Consider the following 18621-nt stretch of genomic DNA (forward strand, 5'->3'; position numbering starts at 1 on the left):
TCCCAGTGACCCTGGCCCAGCCTTAGCCTTTCTGAATCTGGTTTCCTCACCCTCAGATAGAAATAAAGCCATATGGATGCAGCTACCTTGGATGCAGTAAGCACTTCCTAAAAAGTGTTCTTCTGTTTCCTTCATAGAACCCTCAGCTACCTCCTGTCACCTACCAGGCAGGACCGGGTCTGGCCTCCTTCCAAATGCTGTGGCACCACCCCACATGCCAAAGGTGAGGGCCACAGAATCAAAGAAAAGCCTCTTAGCCCCGACCAAGTTCTTTCTCCTTCCTATCTCTCCAGCCTCCTCCTCCTCCTTCATTAATACATCCAGCAAGCACTAGCTAGGGCCAGACCTGTTGCTGGCTCTAAAAATATAAAGACAGGGTTTGTACCTCCTGCCCCACACCCAGCAGCAAGTGAACTGTCTGCCTGCTGAACATCTCTGGCCCTTCCTCAACAGCAGCCTCTCCTGCCCTGGGGAAAGAAGCAGCCCCCTCCTCCGTGCCCCTGCTGGGTCCCAGGGTATCCCACTGCCTGTGTTCTTTATGTCATCTCTGCTTCTGAACTGTAGCCTCCTGAGAGTGGGGACTGGTGTGCCCACAGGCCCCCTAGAGCCAGTGTGAGCCAGCAGCTGCTCAATGAGGGAATGGTGAGACCCTGGTTGCCCAGGCTGGAGTGCAATGACGCAATCTCGGCTCACTGCAACCTCCACCTCCCAGGTTCAAGTGATTCTCCTGCCTCAGCCTCCCGAGTAGCTGGGATTACAGGCATGCGCCACCATGCCTGGCTAATTTTGTATTTTTAGTAGAGATGGTGTTTCTCCATGTTGGTCAGGCTGGTCTCGAACTGCCGACCTCAGGTGATCCACCCGCCTTGGCCTCTCAAAGTGTTGGGATTACAGGCATGAGCCACCGCATCCGGCCTGTTTTTGTTTTTGTTTGTTTGTTTGTTTCTGAGATGGAAGTCTCACTGTCGCCCAGGCTGGAGTACAGTGGCTCGGTCTCAGCTCACTGCAATCTCTGCCTTCCAGGTTCAAGAGATTCTCCTGCCTCAGTCTCCCAAGTAGATGGGATTACAGGCGTGCACCACTACACCTGGCTAATTTTTGTATTTTTAGTAGAGATGGGGTCTCACTATGTTGCCTAGGCTGGTCTCAAACTCCGGGGCTCAAGCCATCCTCCCACCTCAGCCTCCCAAAGTGCTGGGATTACAGGTGTGAGCCACTGTGCCCAGCCCACACCTGGCTAATTTTTAACAAATTTTTGTGGAGATGAGGTCTCGCTCTGTCTAACCCAGGTTAGAAAATGGGTTTTAACCAGCCACTCCCTCCTCAGGCAATTCTAGGACATGACCCAAGAACAGTAGACGCCACAGAGTCACAGCATCTGGGCGGATGGTCCTCCTCCCCCCACCATCTGTTGGGGCCACTATCTAGTTGTTGGATGCCCCAGCTTGCCTGTTTGGGTGCAGAGTGTTAAGAAGTGCCCCTCCCGCTGGGGTGCAGGACCACATGCGGGCTGCCACTGCCCACCTGGCTAGAGCCTGGAAGACCCGCCTCCGCTCAGTGTCTCGCAGGAAGAACACCGCCTGCTGCAGCAGCAGCTCCGTGGGCTGGAAGAGGTGCACGTGGTACAGGATGGCCTCCAGGTCCCCATAGAGCCGGCTGCGGAACAGCAGCTGTGAGTTGTACAGCACCTTGTATTTCCTGTGTTCTGACCTGGGAATCCTGCAAGAGACAGAAGGCCAAGAGCTAACTTGCATGGCAGCTTCCTGGGACACCGTGGTGAGGGTGCGCTGTCAGGTACAGCTTTTATATTATTTAAAAACAAACCCAGGGGCCGGGTATGGTGACTCACGCCTATAATCCCAGCACTTTGGGAGGCTGAGGTGGGCAGATCACATGAGGTCGGGAGTTCGAGACCAGCCTGACGAACATGGAGAAACCCCATCTCTAGTAAAAAATACAAAATTAGCCGGGCGTGGTGGCACATGTCTGTAATCCCAGCTACTGGGGAGGCTGAGGCAGTAGAATCGCTTGAACCTAGGAGGCGGAGGTTGTGGTGAACCAAGATCGCGACATTGCACTCCAGCCTGGGTAACAAGAGCGAAACCCCGTCTCAAAACAAAAACAAAACAAAAAAACAAGCCCAGGCAGGTGGAGGCTGCAGTGAGCCCTGATGGCACCACTGTACTCTAGCCCGGACAACAGAGTGAGACCCTGTCTCAAAACAACAAAAGACAAGGTTGGTAATGAAGACTATACTAAGATAAAAATAATAGCAATTTAGAAGTATAAAAAATTAACTAAAAGGATAGAAAAAAAACAAAAGGAATATGATGATGATGAATGCCTCCTGGTAGACACAACATCTTTCAACACCTGGGACCTTGACAGAGAGCTGGCAGTGAAAGGCTGAAACTGACCTGATCTGGCTCATGGCCTGTGCCTGTCTCACCCCCTTCCTACCCCCACTCAGCCCCTCACCACCCCTCCAAGCCCTGCCCTGGCACTCGTGGTCTGCACTATGGCAATACCAGCCTGGCAGGGTTTCTATGCACAGCCTGCTGTCATTGCCCTGCACTGGCCTATGCCATTCCTCTGCCTTTTTGAACCTGGTGAAGTCTACAATGCCTTCATCTCCCCTTCAGGAATCTGTGTGCTTGGTCAGGGGTAGGTCCTCTTTTGTGAAGTATTGGTTTGGGTATTTTGCCCATACTTTCTTTCCACTGGGAGGTTTTCTTATTGATTCACAGGACTTTAAAAAATATATTTAGGATACTAATTATTGGTCAGTTCCAGACACTGCAAATAATTTTGTTTGTAGCTTGTCTTTTCATGACTTTTATGGTGTTGTGAAAGTTGAGCACATGCATTGGGTCATTCTCATCACACCCAACTAAAACAGAGTCGACAGGCGGGGAGAAAGCACCCAGGGCACGTAGCACTGCTCCAGGAATGTCATTCTCTGCAGCCTGGCTGCTGAGGCTGCCTGCTCCAACCTGAAGCCAGTCTTATCTTATAGCTACTGACACCACCTGCTGCGACTCCAAGACTACTTTTACTCACTGGCACTCACCAGTCAGAGGTTGCCAGTGCCCCAAATTCTCAAAACAATACCTAACATTTTTATAATGCCCCTCCTTGTTATAAAACCTCCAACCTTCTCTGTTTTTCAGACATACTGAAGACTGCCCAGTCTGTGTGTGTACCTCAAATTGTAATTCTTGCTTCCCAAATAAAATTTTTAAATTTAGAGATTCATCTCTGTATTTTGACTTTGACAGTGTCTTTTGATGAGCAGAAGTTACTTTTAACGTTGCCAAATGTACGATTCTTTTCTTCTTTGTCCTTGTCTGGTTCAAGAACTCTTTCTCCATTCTGGGGTCATGAATATGTTCTTCTATATTTTCATCTATAAGCTTTGTAATTTTGCTTTCCAAAAACAGATTTTTCACTTTGGGAGGTCGAGGTGGGCAGGTTGCTTGAGTCCAGGAGTTGGAGACCAGCCTTGGCAACCTGGTGAAACCCCATCTCTACAAAAAATACAAAAATAATCTGGGCATGGTGGTGCACAGCTGTAGTCCTAGCTGCCTGGGAGGCTGAGATGGGAGGATGGCTTGACCCCTGGAGGTAGAGGTTGCAGTGAGCCCTTGTACCGCTGCAGTGAGCCTTTGTACCACTCAGCCTGGGTGACAGAGATAGACCCTGTCTCAAAAAAAAAAAAAAGAAAACCCACGCGTGGTGGCTTACGCCTGTAATCCCAGCACTATGGGAGGCCGAGGTGGGCAGATCACGAGGTCAGGAGATCGAGACCAAGGTGAAACCCCGTCTCTACTAAAAATACAAAAAATTAGCTGGGCACAGTGGCGGGTGCCTGTAGTTCCAGCTACTCGGGAGGCTGAGGCAGGAGAATGGCGTGAACTCAGGAGGCGGAGCTTGCGGTGGGTGAGCTGAGATCGCACCACAGCACTCCAGCTTGGGCGACAGAGCGAGACTCTATATCCAAAAAAAAAAAAGATTTTTCTGGTGAAATCTGAGTAAGATCAGATCATTGTAGTCTACTTAGTTGTACTGTGTCAATCAACAGTAGTTATATAAGATGTCACCATTGGGGGAGGTTGAGTAATGAGTACATGCAACCTCTCCACTATTTTTGCAATTTCAAAGTTAAAAGTTTAGGCCAGGTGCACTGGCTCACACCTGTAATCCCAGCACTTTGGGAGGCTGAGAGGCAGGTGGATCACCTGAGGTCAGGAGTTCGAGACCAGCCTTCCCAACATGGCGAAACCCTGTCTCTACTACAAATACAAAAAATTAGCTGAGCATGGTGGTGGGTGCCTGTAATCTCAGCTACTATGGAGGTTGAGGCAGGAGAGTTGCTTGAACCCAGGAGACAGAGGTTGCAGTGAGCCGAGATCGCACCATTGCACTCCAGCCTGGGCAACAGCGCAAGACTCTGTCTCAAACAAAAGAAAAAAAAATTAGCTGGGCATGGTGGCACATGCTTGTCGGTCCCAGCTACTTGAGAGGCTGAGGTGGGAGGATTGCTTGAGGTGGGGGGGGTCAAGGCTGCAGTGAATTGTGATCGCACCACTGCACTCCAGCCTGGGTAACAGCAATAAACCCTGTCTCAATAAAAAGAAAGAAAGAAAGAAAAAGCTCAAAAAAACGACAAAGTTAAAAGTTTAAAAACGGGCTTGGTCTACCTAGACTAGAGTTGATTTTCATGAATTGTGTGAACCAGCAAATTAGGAACAGAATGGAACTTCCTCAGACCCATAAAGGACATCTACAAAAACCCTACACCTAACATCATAGATAGTGGGGAAACACTGATGCCTTCTGCCGCAGAGACCAGAAACAAGGCAAGTGTGTGTGCCTTCACCATTCTTTTTTTTTTTTTTTTTTTTAAGAGATGGAGTCTTGCTCTGTCGCCCAGGCTGGAGTACAGTGGCGTGATCTCGGCTCACTGCAAGCTCCACCTCCCGGGTTCATGCCATTCTCCTGCCTCAGCCTCCTGAGTAGCTGGGACTACAGGCGCCCACCACCACACCCGGCTAATTTTTGTATTTTTAGTAGAGACAGGGTTTCACTGTGTTAGCCAGGATGTTCTCCATCTCCTGACCTGGTGATCCGCCTGCCTCAGCCTCCCAAAGTGCTGGGATTACAGGAGTGAGCCACCTTCACCATTCTTATATAAAACAGGACTGCACATCCAGGCCAGTACAACAAGGAGATGAAGGTATACAGACTGAAAGAAAGAAATGTAATTATCCCTATTTGCAAATGACATGATGGTCAGTGTAGAAAATCCCAAGCAATCTCCCAAAAAACAAAACAAAAACTCCTAGAACTAGTGAGTTTCAGCAAGGCTTTAGGATATAAGATCAACATTCAAAAATCACTTCTATTTTCAGATATAGCAGTGGTTGCCAGGGGTTAAGGATGTCTTTCCTTCTTTCCTATGAAAACAATTATCCCAACACCATTTATTGAAAAGTTTATCCTTTCCCTACTGAACTTTTTTTGTCCGCTAGAGTTATTTATTTATTTTTCTGAGACAGAGTCTGGCTCTGTCAGCCAGGCTGGAGTGCAGTGGCGCGATCTCGGCTCACTACAACCTCTGTCTCCTGGGCTCAAGCAATTCTCCTGCCTCAGCCTCCCAAGTAGCTGGGATTACAGGTGTGTGCCACCATGCCCGGCTAACTTTTGTATTTTTAGTAGAGACGGGTTTTCACCATGTTGGCCAGGCTGGTCTCAAACTCCTGACCTTGGGTAATTGCCCACCTCAGCCTCCCAAAGTGCTGGGATTACAGGCGTGAGCCACTGTGCCCAGCCTAGAGTTATTTTTTAATTGAGATATAATTTACATGACAGACAACTTACCCATTTGTAAAGTATAATTCAATAGTTTTTCATCTATTTAGTGCAACCACCACCACCATCATCAATTTTAGAACATCTCATCACCTCAAAAAGAAACCCCACACCCCTCAGCTATCACTCCGTATACTCCCAACCCCCTGAATACCCCCACCCCTGATCCACCGCCCTAAGTATCTACCAATCCAGCAGTCCCCAACATATTTGGTACCACGGACTGGTTTTGTGGAAGACAATTTTTCCACGGACGGGGTTGGGAGGATGATTTCAGGATGAAACTGTTGCACCTCAGATCACCAGGCATTAGATTCTCATAAGGAATGCGCAACCTAGGTCCCTCGCATGCACAGTTCACAAAAGTGTTCCCGCTCCTATGAGAATCTAATGCCGCTGCTGATCTGACAGGTGGCGAAGCTCAGGCAGAGCTTGCTGACCTCCTGCTGTGCAGCCCAGTTCCTAACAGGCCAGAGACCGGTACAGGTCCACGGCCTAGGGGTTGGAGACGCCTGTACTAATCTACTTTCTGATAGATTGGCCTCTTCTGGACATTCCGCATAAATTGAATCACATAACATCTTGTGGCTGACCGCCTCTCCTCAGCATGTTTTCAAGGTTCATCCATAGTGCAGCATGTCATGGTGTTTCATTCCTTTTTATGTCCAAATAGGATTCCAGTGTATGCATATCCATTATTTGTTTACCCTTTTACTACTTGATGGACATTTGGGCTGTTTCCATCTTTTGGCTATTATGAATAATGCTGTTATAAACATGAGTGTACAAAGTTTAGTACACTAATTGGCGATAATCCACACATTAGTGTGGATACATGTTTTCATTTTCTTGGGCACAGATCTAGGAGTGATATTCCTGGGTCATATGGGAACTCTGTGTTTAATCACTTGAGGAACTGCCAGAATGTTTTCCAAAGTGGCTGCACCTACATTCCTCCCAGCAGAGGACACTTCTGATTTCTCCACATCCTTGCCAACACTTGTCATTATTGGACTTTTGGTTTCTACCCATCCTAATGAGTATGAAATAGCATCCCATTGTGTAAGATTCATTCTTTTGAAGTAGAAAATTCAGTGTTTTTTAGTGTATTTATTCCCCACCAATTTTGCAATATCACGTATGTCATATGTCAAATGAACATTTATGTGTAGGTCTGTTTCTGGATTCTCTATTATGTTCCATAGGTCTGCTTGTCTATCTCTGAACCAATACCACACTATCTTAATGACTATAGTTTTATCATGAGTCTTGATATCTAGTACAGCAAGTTCTTCTATCTTTTTCTTATTCAACGGTATCTTCTTTAAAAAAGACCTTTACATGTTGCTGTAAAGGGTTTAAAATTCCAACAGCTTTTAAAGTATGGACTTTGATGAAAAAAAAAAGTATGAACCTTTATTAACATGCGGAAGTTTAAAATTTTAAAATCAATGTCCATACTTTAAAAGCTGTTGGGATTTTTAAAACTGGAAGTGCACTGAATCTATAGTTCAAATTTGAAGATAACTGAGCCTTTAGAATATTGAGTCTTCAAATTCATGAACATGGTATCTCTCTCCACTTATTTGTGTCTTCCTTAATGTTTCCTGAAGTTCTATAATATTCATGATGGATGTCTTTCACATCTTTTTGTCAAATTTAGTCCTATGAATTTCATACATTTTACTTTAAATGTGTTCCAATTTTTAAAAATTAGTTTTTGTATGTAGATGGTATTCAAAATTTGATAGATTTTTATACTAATTTTTATATTCGATACCACATTAAATAATCTTATCTGAACATACTTTTGGTATTTTTTTAATTTCTTATAATTTTTAAAATATATTGGCATAATTTGAAACACATATCAATGTCTGCAACAACTATAGTTATGTCTCAATAATTTTCAGGCATTTTTCATTTCCAAATAAGCATTTTAAGGTTATACATTTTCTTCTGACTAATGTTTCAATATCACTCTGCAAATTTTTATTTATTTATTTATTTTGAGACAGAGTCTCACTCTGTTGTCCAGATTGGAGTGCAGTGGCATGATCTTGGCTCACTGCAATCTCTGCCTCCTGGGTTCAGGCGATTCTCCTGCCTCAGCCTCCCGAGTAGCTGGGAATACAAGCATGTGCCACCATGCCCAGCTAATTTTTGTATTTTTAGTAGAGATGGGGTTTCACCATGTTGGCCAGGCTGGTCTCAAACTCCTGACCTCAGGCGATCCGCCCACCTTGGCCTCCCAAAGTGTTGGGATTACAGACATGAGCCACTGTGCCCAGCCCACCCTGCAAATTTAGATAATATATTGTTTTCATTATTGTTCAGTTCAAAAATGTCTAATTTCCATTATGATTTCTTTTTGACCCACAAGTTATTTGGAAGTATGGTTATTAATTTCCCTGCATATGAACTTTTTTCTGGTTAATGATTTGTGTTTTATTTCTAGCCTAATTCAACTGGGTTCAATGAGCATGCTTCATGATATTTCTGCCACTGGAAAAAGCTTTTGAGATATAATTCATATACTATCTGCCCAGCATTAGCCAAACCACAAAGTTTGAGGGCACAGTCCCCAAGACCGCCCTTACTTCTGACGCCGACTGCAAGTTCAGAAGGTTTCTGAGACCGCCCTCTGGTTTGATAATGCGCTAGAAGGGCTCACAGAACTTACTGAAAGTGAGTTCTACAGTCACAGTTACAGTTGTATTACAGGGAAAGAATACAGACTAAAATCTGCCAAGGGAACAAACACATGGAGCAGAGTCCACGATGGCTCCAGACACAAAGCTTCTACTGTCTTCTCGTGGAGCCAGATGTGCTACCCTCCTAGCACTGGTGAGTGGCGGCGTGCAAGCACACTGCAGCCAGGCAGCTCGCCCCAGCCCTGGCGGCCAGTTTCCAGGGGGCTCCACTGCACAGGTATGGCAGGCTGGCTGACCGCCTACATGGCTGATCTCAGTCTCCTGATTCTGCATGACCCAAAGCCCCCATCCCGAAGCACCTGGTTGGTCTTTCTGGAAGGTCAGCCTCCATCCTGTGACTGTCAGGTGTGACCAGTCCCCTCCCTGAACAAAGACACTCCTATTAGGTGTGACTCAGATCGCCTCCCAGGAGCCAAGGGCAGAGCCCAGACTGCTCCTGGGCCAGGCCACATTCTTTGCTACACACCACAAAACTCAATCTTTTTTTTTTTTTTGAGATGGAATCTTGCTCTGCCACCCAGGCTGGAGTGCAGTGGCATGATCTCGGCTCACTGCAACCTCCGCCCACGGGTTCAAGCAATTCTCCTGCCTCAGCCTCCCAAGTTCCCAAGTAGCTGGGATTACAGGTGCCTGCCACCACGCCTGGCTAATTTTTGTGTATTTAGTAGAGATGGGGTTTCACCGTGTTGGCAAAGCTGGTCTTGAACAAAACTCAACCTTTTTTTTTTTTTTTTTTGAGACGGAGTCTAGCTCTGTCACCCAGGCTGGAGTGCAGTGGCGCGATCTCACTCACTGCAACCTCCACCTCCTGGGTTCAAGCGATTCTCCTGCCTCAGCCTCCTGAGTAGCTGGGATTACAGGCACACACCACCACGGCCTGGCTAATTTTTATATTTTTAGTAGAGATGGGGTTTCACTTGTTGGTCAGGCTGGTCTTGATCTCCTGACCTCGTGATCTGCCTGCCTCATCCTCCCAAAGTGCTGGGATTCCAGGCGTGAGCCACTGTGCCCGGCAAAACTCAACCTTTTAAAGCGCATGAATGAGTGGTTTAGACTACATTCACAATGTTGTGCAGCCATAAACAGTATCTAGTTCTAGAACATCCTCCACATCCCTAAAGGCAACTCTGTGCCCACTGGCAGTGGCTCCCCGCTTCTCTCTTGCCCTCCCCTGAGTGGTTATCCCTGGCAACCACCGGCCTACCTATCTCTATGGATTTGCCGGTTCGGGACATTTCACAAACACAGAATCATACAATATGTGCCATTTTGTGTCTGGCTTCTTTGACTTAGCATAATGTTTCAAGGTTGAGATATGTGTATCAGTATTTCATTTCTTTTTTTTTTTTCTTGAGATGGAGTTTCGCTCTTGTTTCCCAGGCTGGAGTGCAGTGGCGCGATCTCGGCTCACCGCAACCTCCCTCTCCAGGGTTCAAGGTATTCTCCTGCCTCAGTCTCCCGAGTAGCTGGGATTACAGGCACGTGCCACCATGCCTGGGTAAGTTTTTCTATTTTTAGTAGAGACAGGGTTTCACCATGTTGGCCAGGCTGGTCCCGAACTCCTGACCTCAGGCAATCCTCCCGCCTCAGCCTCCCAAAGTGCTGGGATAACAGGTGTGAGCCACCGTGCCTGGCTTTCATTTCCTTTTATGGCTCAATAATTCTATGGACTTATTATCTTCTGTTTATCAGTTGATAAACATTTGGGTTATTTCCCACCCCCGCCCCCCCGTTTTTTTTTTTTTTTTTTTAATTTGAGACAGGGTCTGGCTCTGTTGTCCAGGCTGGAATTCAGTGGCGTGATACTGGCTCACTGCAACCTCTGCATCCTGGGCTCAAGTGATTCTCCCACCTTGGCCACCCAAGTAGCTGTGATTACAGGCATGAGCCACCATGCTTGGCTAATTTTTGTATTTTTTGTAGTAACAAGGTATCACTATGTTGCCCAGGCTGGTCTTGAACTCCTGGGCTCAAGTGATTCCAGGATCACCTTAGCCTCCCAAAGTGCTGGGATTACAGGCGTGAGCTACTGCACCTGGCCTGTTTTCACTTTTTGACTATTATACATAATGCTGCTGTGAACATGTGTGTACAAGCTCTTGTGTGGACATATGTTTTCAGTTCTCCTGGGCTTATAATAGATACAAGGCCAGCTTCTCCCGGTGCCTCTGGGCCCATCAGCACAGGAAGGCAGGTCTCCCAGAGGTGCAATCCCCTTCTGGGCAGACAGCCTCAACTCCTGGACTCCCCACTGCAGACAAGTGGGTCCTGGGGCATCTGAACTCTGAGGACAGATGGGGGCCCTCCAGACTAAAGGAGGGAGATCCTATCTACCCAAACTAGTATACTTGCAAATTGTGAAAGGAAGGGAGAGGTGTCATGTCACCAAAACTAAAAAATGGAGGAACTGCAAAGGGCTACCCGCTGCAGCCCAGAATTGGACACTTTAATTATTCACTTCTAGTGTTCCCACTGAGTGGCCCCCAGGTACCCTGAAGGCCTTCAGGGAAGGGCAATTTCCTGCAGCCTAAGCAGCCCCTCCATCTTCAAAATGATCTTCCCTGGGGCAAGCTGAAATCTAATACAGAATATTCTGCTCCTGTTTAGCCACAGTAGCCCTTGGCTCAGAACCCTGAAGACAGGCCCCACTCTCCTGGACCCCTCAGTCATCTTAGATACTCCCGAATTCCTCCCTGGAACCAAATCCAATCGAGTCTAACGACTAAACCCTGGTAAGTACCTCACAATGAACCCCGAAAGGAGACTCACAGACAAGGATGCTAAACCTAGGTTTGGCTCTGAAAGACCTCTCCACTCCCTCGGCATCCAGATGCCATCATTTTTATGTAAGATGTAAAACAAACCACCTACCAGCTTTGGTGGTTCTCCCACAGCTGCCTCAAGCCTTGGTCGGCCAGGCCTTCCAGGATGAAAAGGTGTGTCTTCCCGTCCAGCAGGTGGAAGCCAGTGAGCACATCCAGGTGCTGCTGCTCCTGGACCCGCACACGCACCTTGAAGGCTGACAGGATCTGCTGCAGGGTCCTGACAGGGTAGGAGTCCAGGCCGAGGGCCTTAGCGTTGATCATGGTGATGTCCTGCAGCAGGCTGTGGAGCAGGGAGACCTTCTTAAAGTCAAAGACGAAGATGATGCGGCCAAACTGGGAACCCCCGAGGTCGGGATCAGCAGCTCTGGCCCCGGCCCTTAGTGGCACCGCGATGTCCACTCGCAACTTGAGCTGGGAGTCAGCCTCTAGGTAGTTGCCCCTGGGCATTGGGCCGTGCTGGTGGCCATCTCTGGGGACCCCAAGCCCCACAACCTTCCTTCTCCTGCTGTCCTGGCCGCAGTGTGTGGGCTGAACCTCACAGCTGTGGATGGGGACGGCCAGATTCAAGTACTTGTGGCCAAGGAGGAGGTCAGCAAAACTGACCTGCGCGATGCCATAAGGGTACCACATCTTGTTCTGGGACTCAAAGGGGTTGTTCTCTGTCTCTCGGGGAGAGATGAGGGCCTGGAAGTTGAGGTATGAATCCAGAGGGTCCTCCCCAAACAGCACGGACTTCTGAGAACACTCCTCTGACTTGTGGTCCCGGTCGTGAACTTCCACCACCATGGGGGGGCCCTCCAGGTATTCCCTTAGGTCACTGGGGTGCAGTGCCCCAAGGAAGATGACGTTGATGTCCTGGAAATAAACGTGGGTTCCATGGGGCTCCCCCTTGGTCTTGTGAACTGGAGTCTTATGGAACTGGTACTTGCAGTACACAGGCATGCACAGCCTCTACGAGAGAGCAGGGCCACAGCAGGTCACCCAGCCACAAGGACAGTCACTCAGCCCCAGCATGAGGAGCTCAAATCCCAGTGCCAGGCTCATTGCCTGTCCCTGTAGCCCAAGTTTTCTCATCCACAAAATATCCATAAGAGACACTACTGTGCAAGGTCATTACTAGGACTGCAGACATCATGCATGTGAACGCACCAGGATGGCGACTGGCATGAAACAAGGACTCAAAAAGCATTCGTTACTTATTTTCCTCCCAAAATGTGAGTGCCATGAAGATAGGCCATGTGTCCTTTTTCATACCTGTACTTCTAGTTCCTATCCCGAGGCTGGGCACAGAAAAGGTACAGAGAAGTGATTTTTAGAAAGGAAATCTCTGTTTTCCAAATATATATCTGGGGGTCAACACAGACCCCTTTAGCAGAGCCACAGGTGCCAAGCTGAAAACTGACACTCTGGGCAGGAGACAGCCTCAGAGAGGTCTGGGCCTCAGAGAGCACGGAGAACAGGGTGGAAAGGAAGAGCCAAGCTATGCTGAGGCAGAAAGCAGGGACATTTGCATGGTTTGACCTTGGTGCTGAGATTTTATCATCACAAATTAAGCCTTACACAAGTCTGTGGTCTGAATTCGTAATCTAAAGGCACTATTTATTTTACACTGAAGCTGAGAATTTATTCTAAAATAATCCTGGATTGGCGGTGCTCCCAGAGCCGTGGGCAGAGACACAATACCTCTGGAGATACTCACTTTCAACCTAGGCCTCAAAGAATTCCCATCAAGAAAGTTCCATTGAACACGAGATCATGGTAAAAATCACAGAACACGTAAAGACAAAGGCACTACTAGTGAAATCAGATGCACCAAGGCATAAGATATTAGAATGATCAGAGATACAAAATAAGGATATAAGTTTAAGAAAAGAAAGAATATAATCAAGGTAAAACCTATTGTATTTCTATTTATTTGTAACAGGCTTGGCACAGTTGAGAAAGCCAAATACCAACCACACAATGGAGAAGCTGAGAACCAACCAGATTTTCTCTGTAAAACTCTCAAAAGACTTGGGAATGGCAAACCTAGTATCTCTGGAACTGGCAGTAAAAAGGAACGGCTGGAGCAGGGAGGACTGGGTGCAAGTTCCTTAAGAAGCAATCAGATCCCTAGGTGTCCCCCCAGTGGCTCGGCAGAAGTCTACTAGTTTGCTCTCCAGGCAAAATGTAAATAGGGGGTCCTGAAAACTTCAAAACACTGATGAAAAAAAAAAGATGTAAATAAATGGAGAGATGTACTATATACATAGATTGGAAGACAATATAGCAAAGATGTCAACTCTCCTCAAACCAATCAGTTTATAGGTTTACAAATGTAATGCAATTCCAATCAAAATCCCAGCACAATTTTTTGTAGATATTGATAAACTGATTCTAAAATTTGTATAGAAGAGCCAAGAAACTGGAAGAGCTAAAACAATGTTGAAAACTAAAGTTGGAGGAACCACTTCACCCATTTTTACGACTTACTACAAAGCTACTATAAGCAAGACAGTGTCGTGTTGCTGAAAGGACAGACACAGACCCACGGATCAGAAAAGAGAAACCGGAAACAGATCCACGCAAGTATGGCTAATCTATGTTTATCAAAAGTGCAAAAGAAAGAAACTTCAACGTAAACCTCACACCATATACAAAAATTCATTCAAAATTGATCAAAGGCTGGGTGTGGTGGCTCACGCCTTTAATCCCAGCACTTTGGGAGGCTGACGCAGGAGGACTGCTTGAGGTTTGAGGTTTCAACGAGCTACAACTGCACCACTGCACACCAACCTGGACAACAAATGAGATTCTGTCTCAAAAAAGAAAAAAATTGATCGAAGATATAAATGTTAACTATAAAACTATTAAAGCATTGAGAAGAAAACAGAAAAAAAAAATCCTTCTGACCAGGGGTTAGGCAAAGAGTTCTTAGATGTGACACAGAAACACAATGCATACATGAAAAAAAAATGTATAATTTGGACTTCATCAAAATTAAAATTTTTGCTCTGCAAAAGACACTGTAAAGAGAATGAAAAGATGTGCTTGTCACAGATTGGGTTAAAAATAAAAGAGAATGACAAGACAAACTACAGACTGGGAGAAAATATTAGCAAATAATATATCCAACAACAGACTTAAATCCAGAATGTGTGTGTAAACACCCATTTATTATATATATATATTTATGGTGAGACAGGGTCTTGCTCTGTTGCCCCGGGCTGGAGTGCAGTAGTGCAATCATGGCTCACTGCAGCCCCAACCTCCCTGGGCTCAGCTGATCCTCCCACCTCAGCTTCCCTAGTAGCTGGGACTACAGGTGTGTGCTACCATGCCCCACTAATTTTTCTTTTCTTTCCTTTTTTTTTTTTTTTTTGTAGAGACAGAGTTTTACCATGTTGCCCAGGCTGGTCTTGAACTCCTGAGCTCAAGTGATCCTCCTGCCTCAGCCTCCCAAATTGCCAGGATAACAGGCGTGAGCCACCGTGCGCATCCCGGAATTTTTTTTTTTTTTTTTCCCTGAGACAGGCTCTCGCTCCATTGCCCAGGCTAGAGTACAGTGGCTCAATCTCAGCTCACTGCAACCACCACCTCCCCAGTTCAAGCAATTCTCCTGCCTCAGCCTCCTGAGTAGCTGGGATTACAGGCACGCGCCACCAGGCCTGGCTAATTTTTGTGTTTTTAGAAGAGATGGGGTTTCACCATGTTGGCCAGGCTGGTCTTGAACTCCTGACCTCAAGTGATCCGCCTGCCTTAGCCTCCCAAAGTGTTGGGATTACAGGCGTGAGCCACCGTGCCCAGCCTAGAATATATATTTTTTAAAACTCCCAAAACTCAGCAGTAAGACAGTAAACAACCCAACTGAAAAATGAGCAAAAATTCGAGCAGAAATTTCACCAAATGGGATGTAAAATGGCAAATAAACACATCAAAAGATGCTCAACATCATTATCCGTCAGGGAACTACAAATTAAAACCATGATGTGATAACAATACAAACTTCTTAGACTGGCTAAACTTAAAATACTGACAATACCACATTCTGGAGAGGGTAGGGAGCAACTAGAACCCTTGTTCACTGCTGATGAGAATGCAGAGTGATCAGCCGCACTGGAAAATGGTGGGCAGTTTTTCATAGTCAGGCATATACTTAACATATAGCCTAGCAATTTCATTTGTTGGCATTTACCCTAAAGAACTGAAAACTTATGTTCCTATAAAAACATGTGTACACTGTTTTTAAGCAGCTCTATTCATAATTACCAAAAACTAGAAGCAACCTAAATGTCCTTTGATGAGTGCACGAACAAACTGTGGCACACCCTTGTGATGGAATACTGCTCAGCAATGAAAAGGAAAGAACTACTGATAGATGCGGCCACTTGAATGAATCTGAAAGGCATTACCTTGAGTGGAGAGGCCATGCACATTGTTACCTGCTGAATCAAAGGTTACAGCTGCATGATGCTGCAAAACACAGAGCCCCATTTACATGACATTCTTCCAGAGTTAAAACTATAGTCATAAAGAACACATCAGTGGCTGTCAGAGGTTATGTGTGTGAAGCAAAAGTGATTATGAAGGGCGAGTACAAAGGAGGGGTTTGGGGTGACAGAACTGTATCCTAACTGTAGTGGTGATAATATTGATCTATACGTGATTTTATTTTTCTGAGACAGAGTTTCTCTCTCATAGCCCAGGCTGGAGTGCAATGGCGCGATCTTGGCTCACGGCAACCTCTGCCTCCCAGGCTCAAGCAATTCTCCTGCTTCAGCCTCCTGAGGAGCTGGGATCACAGGCACGCGCCACCACGCTCAGCTGATTTTTGTGTTTTTAGTAGAGACAGGGTTTCCCCTATGTTGGCCAGGCTGGTCTGAAACTCCTGACCTGAAATGATCCACCTGCCTCAGCCTCCCAAAATGCTGGGATTACAGGTGTTAGCCACTGCACCTGGCCTGATCTATACATAATTTTAAATTTATAGACCTATAAACCAAAAGATAAACATCAATTTTACTGTAGAAAAATTTGTTTAAAAAAATAACAGAGGGTCTCTGGAATAGGGGATAGTTGAGGGCATCTGTGCCGTTCCCAAATAGGGAGATTAGGTGACCAAATGCTCACTGCTTAGTGCAAATTCCCAGCTCCTTTCTGTCTGTGGGCATTCAGAATGCAGCAGGCTAGACCCTGACCCCCCAGGCAGGGAACTAGGAAAGCCCTGTAGAACCCAGGGGTTCCCACCAACGCCCCACTCAGATCACCTGATGGTGAAGCTCAGAGCTGAGAAGCCCACCGTGCACCCAAAGCTCGCCTTTTAGGTCTGTGCTCTCTCAGCCATGAGCAATGGGCCAGGGGATTAACAGACAGTGGAGGAAAACGTCTGACATGGAAGGTGGAGTGAAACAAACAGGAAGATCAACCTAAAGGAAGCGGACTACACACGTGACGACATTGCCCATGAAGCAAGCTGGAAGTGCTGTGTCCCGGGCCCCCAACACCCTCAAGTTCAGTGATTCGCTAGGAGAACTCACAGAACTCAGCATGGGTGCAGCGCACTTGTGTCTGTGATTTATTACAGCAAAAGAGACAAAGCAAACAATAAAGGGGGCAGGCACAAGCTGCTGAAGTCCTCTCCCAGGGGATACACACAGGGGGCGCTCAACTCCTCCCTGATGCAGTGCAGCAACGTGTGAAATGCTGTCCACTGGGGAAGCCCATGAGGGACTCACTGCCTAGGGCTTTTGCTGAGGCCTGGTCACATAGCACCCCCTGCCTAGCATGTATGAAAATCTCAGCCTCCCAAAGGGAAAGCAGGCATTCAGCACAAACGATACTGTTTGCAAAAGCCATTAGGCACAGTGAGCCATTCTTAACGGGGAGTGCGGGGAACCCTCTCAAAATGCAAGTTCCCATATACCAGCCTGGGTCAACTCTGCAAACAGGACTTTTTAAGGACGGTAGTCTCAGGCCCACTCTGTTCACTCTTTTCTGAACATTTCCTAGAAAAAGGATCAATTAGGAGAGAAAGAACAATAAAAACAAGTAGAAGATAGCTGGGTGTGGTGCCAGGCACCTGTAATTCCAGCTGCTCAGGAAGCTGAGGCAGGAGAATTGCTTGAATCTGGGAGGCGGAGGTTGCAGTGAGCTGAGATCGTGCCACTGCACTCCAGCCTGGGTGACAGAGCGAGACTCCATCTCAGAAAAAAAAAAGGAAAGCCCAGGAGAGTCAGCATCTAGCTAACAGAGTCCCAAAAAGAGAGGGGGAAAAAAATGAAGAAATAATCAGTGAAATAATTTAAGACAATTTCCCAGTGCTGAAGGATGTGGGCTTCTAGGTTGAAATGGCCCACTGAATCCCCAGCTTCATGGGTAAAAATACACTTACAGAGCTCCTGTTCTGGATCAAGATGGAATAGACACACTTCTAGTTCTACTAAGTACAGCTTTAAAACTCTGCAGGTTGTATATATAAAAAAAAATACAAAGACTTTGAAAAGTACAGAAAAGGTGTTTAGGGAACATGGGACCCTGGGTCTTCTATTTGTCTCATATATTCTGGACTGGGTGCTGGAGAAGGCAGTATCAGAAATACCAGTGAGAGTAGGCAGAAAGGACCCCAAGAAAAGTCTGCTTTCTCCATATCAAAGACGAAGAAAGGGACAACTCAGCAGAACAGCAAACTTTTAGGCAAATAACCTCCCTACCCCAGACACACACCATGGAAAAAATCATGCCCCACCCCAGAAACAAAGGCTACATGGGAAGCCTGGACTTCTACCCTCACTGACTTTAACTTGGTGCTCCTTACCTCACTGGGGTAGTGTCAGAAAAGACCTGGTGGGGAGCCAGGACTTTCCCCAACACTCAATGGAAATGAAGCCTCCCATCATGTATCAGTGAAGTCCACAAGAGCAGTAACAAGATATCCCTACCCACAGGGTACAGTGGCCAAGTGGGGAACCTGGAGTCTCACCTGGCAGTATTGAGATGGTAACTCTCTCATCTCCCCCTCCACAGGCCTGCTACACATGCAATTTGGTGTTGGAGAAGGCCTGCTACACATACAATTTTTTTCTTTCTTTTCTTCTTCTTCTTTTTTTTTTTTTTTTGAGAGACAGGGTCTCTGTCATCCAGACTGGAGTGCAGTGGTGCAATCATAGCTCACTGCAGCCTCAGCCTCCTGGGTTCAAGCCATCCTCCCACCCCGGCCTCCTGAATAGCTGGGC

General features: G+C 46.6%; 1 protein-coding gene across 22 annotated transcripts in view; it reads right to left on the minus strand.

The window, feature by feature from the left end:
* CFAP92 (cilia and flagella associated protein 92 (putative)) overlaps nt 1-18621 on the minus strand; it is a 121005-nt gene that overhangs the window by 24222 nt on the left and 78162 nt on the right. For 16 of the 22 annotated variants that reach the window (XM_055110414.1, XM_055110406.1, XM_055110405.1 and 13 more), the window contains 2 exons: nt 11457-12361; nt 1525-1719 (listed from right to left, as the gene is read on the minus strand). In XM_055110414.1, the coding sequence (XP_054966389.1) occupies nt 1525-1719; nt 11457-12361 (1100 nt within the window). The remainder of the gene's footprint in view (nt 1-1524; nt 1720-11456; nt 12362-18621) is intronic. The other 6 variants (XM_055110411.2, XM_055110416.2, XM_063602564.1 and 3 more) reach the window with 1 other exon arrangement.

Source organism: Pan paniscus, chromosome 2, assembly GCF_029289425.2.
Source record: "Pan paniscus chromosome 2, NHGRI_mPanPan1-v2.0_pri, whole genome shotgun sequence".
Classification (NCBI taxonomy): domain Eukaryota; kingdom Metazoa; phylum Chordata; class Mammalia; order Primates; family Hominidae; genus Pan; species Pan paniscus.